Raw genomic sequence first — 7929 nt, forward strand, 5'->3', positions numbered from 1 at the left:
GTTGTAAGTCGCTTTGGATAAAAGTGTCTGCTAAATGCAAAAAATGTAAATGTAAATGTAAATGCAACTCATTCGCAATTTGCATGGGCCCAAGTGGAAGTGAAGTGATTTCTGGAGTACACTGCATCTGAGTACAAGGTTAAGGAACCACGTTTACGCAGCTGTGAGTCTTAATTCCGTTAAGGCGGAATTAAGGGTTAAGGCGGCTAATCTATGCTAAGCTAGCTGACACAGCAATAGCCCTATACAATTTAGATCGACAAAAACATAAACACTCCCACTGCACTGTACTCAGCGACACTGGATCCTCTGGTTTTAAAGTGGCCCTGACTCAGACAGGACTTTCAGACCAGGATACAGCTCATCTATATCCAGATCCACACATTCATGGTCTTCTACGATGCTTACTAATGCTGAAGAGTAGAATCCTCAATGTATGCTTAGTTGTGTTGTTATTATTGTCTTTTACTCCTATCCTATTTCATTGTAACGTTTCCATCTGTATCCTGTGCATATGATGAATAAACTGATTTGATTTTTGATTTGAGTCCCACTGACTGTAAACCACCACTAGGGGGTGCTGTTATCCTCATCTAAATGACTATTACTGCCATACTGTGCCCTGCACTCTCTCACCAAGTCGTCCTCACTAAACGCTACTAGCATTCACAGTGGCTAGCTGTAGAGGATAATTAATAGGCTTTCACAAAAACTAGCGAGATACGCACATAAAAACTACTTCAATCAAATCCAAGTGCATAACAACTAAAAGATGGAAATAGAGTGGAAATTCACTTGAAGCTACTTTCATATCTACACTACATTAGCAGTACAGTACATGAACAATTACTGTACTCAACAGCGGTAAAACAACACCACAGTTTGATCCAACACTGTTTTGAAGGCACAGACAGAGGAGAGTAGCAGTAGCAGTAGCCAGTAGCAGAGTAGTGTTGAGTGAAAATGCCGAGCGTTACCAGTCTCACTGGTTATCTGGCAAACATTCCAGCCTTGTCAACATGACCCTCCTGCTCAGAGACATGCAGAGTGGACATGGTGTTCTTGCCATCATGGTTCCTGTCCAGCTACACTTGCGGTAGCCACTCTATCTGTCAATCTAGCTAGTATATTTATGCCAGGATGGAGAGAGGAACAACAGCTAACTACAAAATATAACCCCGTAATCCCAGAACAAATAGCGAATGTGCTCTTTCATTAGTAGTGACAAACTATTTTTGTCTGGAGAGGGGGAGAGATAGTAATGGGGCCCTGTAGCAGGCAGCCAACTACCAGGCTGATCCCTATCAGATTTATTATGCAATGGTATGACTGGGCAATTCTGACAGAGAGAACATGTGAGCCAGTTTTAAGCTCTGTAAATATCAACATTCTTTTTGTCCTCCAAAACGAGTACTATTCATCAGGCCGCCAGAGAATTAGAGTGCTGTCGTACAGTATAAAGCCTGGTGGAAACAAGAGGGAACATCACACAGGGTCACTGCACAGCCTGCCAGCTCTGAGAAAAGCTCCTCTACTCAAAGAAAAAGCTCAAAATGATGATAAACCCTCTTTCAAATGTTGCTATGGCTACTGTTATTTTCAGTATTTTCAGGTCCGATTCTAAACATGGAAAACCCACTAAAAAGGCCAAGGAAGGTCAATCCATTTTGTCATTATTCAATGACACCATCTGTTCGCTGTAATCCTGTTGGATGACCAGAGGTGTCACAACAATGTTGAATAGTGATAAAGACACTGGAAGGTGACAAAGCCAAAATAGACCTACACACGGCCTCCGACTGAATAAACAAACCACTTGGTCCAAACCAATAATGTAACTAGCACTACAACAACATCACAAACTGCTCTAATTAAGCTCTCGATGACCTAATGTGTCATGTAATTCTTAGAAATGTTCTTAGAAGTGTGTTCTGTAGAAGACACTTTGTGTGTGTCTCTCTTTCTCAGTGTTTCTCAGTGTATCTCTGTATCTTCTCTGGGTGTGCCTGTTCTGTCAGTGTGTGTCTCAGTGTGTGTGTGTGTGTGTGTGTGTGTGTGTGTGTGTGTGTGTGTGTGTGTTTGTCACTGTCTCTCTGTGTGTTTCTGTGTTTGTCTTTCTCTCTGTGCGTCTGTCTCTGTGTGTCTCGAGAGTTGGTCTTTTTTTGGCCATGAACAAAGCGCCCAGGACCCGCTGACAGGCCCTCCCAGGACCACTTTCTGAGCTCACTTGCTTTTTGTGGCTCTCTCTTTCTGACCAGCACCTCCCAAAAAAGCCTCTGCATCATGGGGCGACGCTTTGTTACGCTCCCCCTGATCCCTCTCTTAAGGCCCCTGCAGCAGCTGGAGAGATTAGAGCAAAGGAAAGCAGGACAGACACTCACACACCCTCTGACACACACACTCACACACCCTCTCACATACACACTCACACACCCTATCACATACACTCACACACATGCCAACAACCCAGCCAGGCCGCCTGTTCCCCCTAGAACCAGCAGACCAGCACAGAGAAAACTCAGACTCTCACCCCACAGAGACTCACACCCGACAGAGGCACTCTTTGTCTGGACTCACTGGACCCACCAAGAGAGTCCCACTGTGATCCGACTCCAACCCCAGGCAGACCCCATCCTGATTGGAGCCTTACCCCCCAGGACAGAACCCACCACCCTGACCGCCTCTGGCTATGAGCTGCTTTGGCTACCGTCGGGAGCTGAGCAAGTATGAGGACATGGATGAGGATGAGCTGCTGGCCTCTCTGAGCCCAGAGGAGCTGGCAGAGCTGGAGAAAGAGCTGGCAGACATCGACCCCGACGCCAACGTGCCAATCGGCCTGAGACAGAGAGACCAGACGGACAAGACTCCCACGGGCACCTTCAGCAGAGAGGCCCTGCTCAAGTACTGGGAGACCGAGACTCGTAAGCTGCTGGAGGACGAGATAGGGGGAAGCAGTCCCAAACCAGTGAGTTTCTTATCAAGCGTGACTATGATGATTAAATCTAACCTATAGCGTTGTCACTTTTACGATAATAATAATACATTCATTTATAGAGCACATTCTCGTACGTTGACTGCAGCTCAAAGTGCTGTACATAAAAATCAAAGAAACAGTAGTACAATAGAAAATAGGAAAACAATAAATAAATGATGATACCATAGTATGGTGATGGTGAATTCATAGTCCTAATTTCATGTTTAGTCAATGTAGTCCTAATTGTTCTACAGTATACTTAGTACTCATATACAATCGTCTGGAACTTTCCGGTACAACAGAGTCCCTTAAGGGACCGTTATAGTGACTAGCATAGTTAAACAATAAGAGGTTCTTCTGTTTGAATTACAGCACTGAACAAAAGGTTAGAAAGAATCAATGAGAAATACATATTTATTTAGAATGTCCTCATAGTATATAGGACAGATATTTAGTACCTGGTATTTACTAATAATGACTGATTTACACTTTGTGTCTAAATGCAGAATGAGGAGGAAGAGGAGGCAGAGAAGAGTGAGGAAGAGTGTGTGACAGAGAGCAACAGCGAAGCAGAGGAGGAGAAGGATGAAGAGAACGAGAAAGAACAGAAAGAGTGTGAAGACCAAGGGGAAGAGGAGGAGGAAGAGGAGGAGGAGGAGAGTGAGGAAGATGATGCTGTAACAGAGGATGAAGATGAACCCGAGGAGGAGTTTAAAGCAGTCCCCCCGAAAGATTCTGGTCCTCGGCATGAGCAGCAGGTCAACACCCCCAGGCTACTGAGACCCCCGAGGGTGGAGCCTATGAGAATAACTCCTCCCCCTCCCCCTCTTGACAACGACCTCACAACAGGCAACCCGACCATCGTTGACGACGCCCTCGAGGGAGTCCTTAGCAACGACCCCGACCTCACCGAGGTCAACCTCAACAACATCGACGACATCAGCAAAGAGACTCTGATCCGATTCGCAGAGGCCCTGAGGTCAAACACACACGTGCGTATCTTCAGCCTGGCGAACACACACGCCGATGACCAGGTCGCCCTCTCTATAGCCAAGATGCTGTGTGAAAACACCTCTATAACCAGCCTCAACATTGAGTCAAACTATGTCACGGGGAAAGGAGTGCTGGCCATGGTCCAGGCCCTGCCTGGGAACAGCACTCTGATCGAGCTTCGCTTCCACAACCAGAGACACATGTGTGGAGGCCAGGTCAGTCAGTCTGTCAATCTACCTGTTGGCTCAGCTTGTTGATGCTACATTGGCATGGTTTTCACATCGTAAAAACACATTATTTTTTCTTTCTCTCTCTCTCTCTGCCCACACCCTTTCTCTCCCTCCCTGCCGCAGGTGGAGATGGAGATGGTGAAGGTACTGAGGGAAAACCACACCCTGATCAAGCTTGGCTACCAATTCCATCTGCCTGGCCCCAGGATGAGCATGACAGGCATTCTGACACGGAACCAGGACAGGCAGAGGCAGAGACGGATGCAGGAGCAGAGACAGCAGCAGGGGGCGCTAGAGGGGCCCGTTAACCCTCGCACCACTGCTCTGCAGAAGGCCACAACGGCCTCACCGTACAACTCACCCCGGGCTTCTCCCTGGTCCTCGCCCAAACTCCCCCGCAACGACACGACCAAGAAGCACACACCCCCACCGCCTCCTCCTCCCCCCCCTCTCCCTCCCTCCCAGCCCCCACCAGAGAAGAAGAAACCCACCAGGAAGATCGCAGAGGTGATCAGATTGCACGAGGAGAGCAGCAAGAAGCAGCACAGCAAGAAAGGCAAGAAAGGGAAGAAGGGAGGAGGGAAAGAGAAGGAGACAAATAGCATCTTGAAGGAACTGAAGAACGCTCTGAGACCCGTGGCGGAGAAGAGAGGAGAGGAGGCGAGCAGGCCATCCACCCCGCTGCGCTCTGCGCACGACCAGCTCATGGACTCGATTCGCAACAGCAGCACGCGCTCCCTCCGACGCGTGAGTGTGTGTGGACTGTGTGTGTGTGTGCCCTCCATTCAGCCCAGATGTTTTCGTAGTTGGGTCACACTCCTGGTCCAACCAGCAGGTTAGAGATGCAGGCAAAAACAAAAACAGACACCACTGAGAGTTCCCAGTCTCACACATCATTGGGGAACATGGCCAGCATGCTATCTGCTCTAACACTTCACCACAAGTCTAAAAACTGTGGAAAATAACTAACTACATTTATCCATCTAAGCAAGCCAGCAGACAGTATGTCATCTTGGAAAAGTACAAATACCTCGCCTACAGTACATTCCAGCTGTCATTCCTCAGATTTCAGTCTCATTTAAACTGGTGACAGAGGACCATCATACTCTGAGTCATCCCCTGTGGTTGAAGTGGTATGTTCCAATGAAACAGTGAAATCCATTCCAATGTCATTCTGCCACCAAGCTTTGAAAAAGTCAGCACTAGCCCCCCCCCCCCCTAAACAAAACAAAGAGCGCTCCCAGGATAGAGAGAGAGGGAGGAGAGTGAGAGAAAAAAATAGTGAGAGAAACAGAGAGAGTAAAGAATAGTTCCTCTAATGTCACTGCGTGTCTCGCTATGTCGTTACTGTGGAAAATCTGCGTTGCCCTCAGATGGCAGGGTCACCGGGCTGTGAATTCCTGCCACTTAATGCAGTTATAAATAGACTCTCATTTGACTGCTGTTTCGATAAGAGACATGCCTTATGTTACCATAGCACAAAGTCAACAAGGGAGGCTACTAATACTCGTCGGGATCCCTTCATGTTCAAAGTGATGGTAAAAATACTCATTGCTATCTGCTTAACATGTACACTACAGTATTCCCTGTATCTTCTGGCTGTATCTAATTTTGAACTGTACATACTACCCTATATGCTACATACTGTTTATATACATGTGCCATTTAGCATACGTTTTTTAATCCAAAGCAACTTATAGTACGGTGTGTACAGTTTTTATTATATATGATCCCAGTGGGAATTGAAATTGGGACAATGCTCTACCAACTGAACCACACAGGACCTATGTAAGTGGATATGAAAAGACTGACCGTGTTTTTCAATTCCAGGTGGAGGTTCCACAGTATCTTCAATAATGGGAGAGACCAGTTGAGCTGAAAGCACAAGAGACCACTGACCGAGAGACGATTGGACAATACATTCAGTGAACTGGACTTTCATGGGAGAAGAAACTGGAAATTTGCACTGTAAAAATACCTTTACATTTCAAGAAATATCCAGAATACATTTTTATTTTCTTTATTTTTTTTTTGTATGAATTCTGATTTTGAATAAGAGTATTTCTGTTGTCTTCTTTGTTTGTTTACTAAGGCAATCTTTTGTAATTATACATCATCCTTGTACAATTGTAAATAGTTCCTGTGCTGTGTGAGGAATATGTGTTGACATTTAAAAGTAAAAAGTTACAATTACGTGTCATGGTGTTTTATTGGGGTGGGTCACTGAAATTGCACCCATGCACTTTGAAAAGCAGCGGAATAATTGAGCAATTTAGTCATCTCACAAGATATATGGTCATTGGAAAAAATACAATAAACTGTGAAGTGGGAAAAAGTCCCTCACCAAATTTTAGTGTTCTACACACACTATGACACCTTGGAATTCTGCAGTGTTAATACGCCACGTAATTATAGTTCCCTCAAATTTCTCCCGCACATAGGCTGTAATTGTGACAGGCTTATTCCACTATTACCACTTGTTAAAAATGTTTCTAGGGGAAATTTCTCCCTAGGAACATTTAGTAGTAGTCCATAAATATTTCCCCAGGAGTTCACAATGCTGCTCTTGAATCCCAATGGCAAATCTGATGTGCAGATCCTTCCAGTTCAAGTTCTATAAAGTGTCTAGTCTTTAATTAAAAAAGCTACAGCACTGGTGGTCATGGCTTGCAGAATAGCTAGTCAATGAGAGTGTTAGCTTGCTAGCATTTAGGCCTATTCCATTAGGCTACACTCTCCTAGCTCTCCACATTGCACCCTATTATGACGTTTTAAATGATGAATCGGTGTCACCTCAAAACTCCTAAACAATCTCTATGGCAAGACACATCTTTCACCATAGTTTCAAAATTAAAAAATTGGCCCAATCATTGTAATTTCATAAATGCCGCATCTGTACGCAAAGACCCATCATTCACCCACATTTCATCACAACTGTCCCAGTGGTGTCAGAGAAAAAGTGACATACAAATGTACAGAGATCGAATCATAGTTGTCGTCCCCCCAGCCACATTTGATAGTACAAATAAGGATGAAATTAACAGATATGTATCCCATTGTTGATATTCACCTGTCAACAAATACTTACAACTTTCTAGCATATTTGCTGAAGTAACTGCCATGAGGCGCCCGTTGATCTTCACCTGGCGTCAACTTTGACCCCCAGAGACAGATCCATTGACCAACCAGAGAGAATTCTCTGGTGAGGGAGTCTGTATTCCATGCCCCTCCACCACTGATCATCTTATCTGAAGATGATAGTGGTGATAATGAGGAGGAAGAGGAAATGGAATATGCCAATGAGGATGATGAGCCTGGCGAGATAATAGTGTTGGACAGTGAGGATGAAGAGGAGCACCAGCAGAGCAATGCCTCATGCACAACTATGGTTCTGAAATAACTACCATGACTGGTCTAAAGGTCGTCACCCCGCCTCCACCCATGTCCGCTTGGGTGGCCGCAGAGGGTCACATCAATTCCTAGGTGTGATAATGAAATTCTGCTAGTGCCTGAGGCAGAGTTTGACGGCTGCTCTGGTCGTGGAGGCAGTACATGCTGTCCCCAAAACCAAGCTGTCCTTCTGGGGTAAACATAGGCAATGATACTAAAAGGCTATATATACCATCTATGGAATATGAGAATTTTTTCTTGTTTTGCCTCTATACACCAAAAGTGGGAAATCATTGTGAACAGTTCCCGAAAACAGTCCGTGTTAGGGTTAGGGTTAGGGTT

General features: G+C 45.4%; 1 protein-coding gene across 1 annotated transcript; it reads left to right on the forward strand.

Annotated features, from left to right (window-relative positions):
• Positions 1 to 2592: 2592 nt before the first annotated feature.
• Positions 2593 to 6094, forward strand: lmod2b (leiomodin 2 (cardiac) b). Its single transcript, XM_083691766.1, has 4 exons — positions 2593 to 2965; positions 3481 to 4182; positions 4321 to 4944; positions 6028 to 6094. Exons 1-4 carry the CDS (start codon positions 2690 to 2692, stop codon positions 6052 to 6054), a joined length of 1629 nt encoding a protein of 542 aa, XP_083547892.1. The 5' UTR covers positions 2593 to 2689; the 3' UTR covers positions 6055 to 6094.
• Positions 6095 to 7929: the final 1835 nt, after the last annotated feature.

The sequence above is a fragment of the Argentina silus genome (genome assembly GCF_951799395.1).
Source record: "Argentina silus genome assembly, chromosome: 20".
Lineage (NCBI taxonomy): Eukaryota > Metazoa > Chordata > Actinopteri > Argentiniformes > Argentinidae > Argentina > Argentina silus.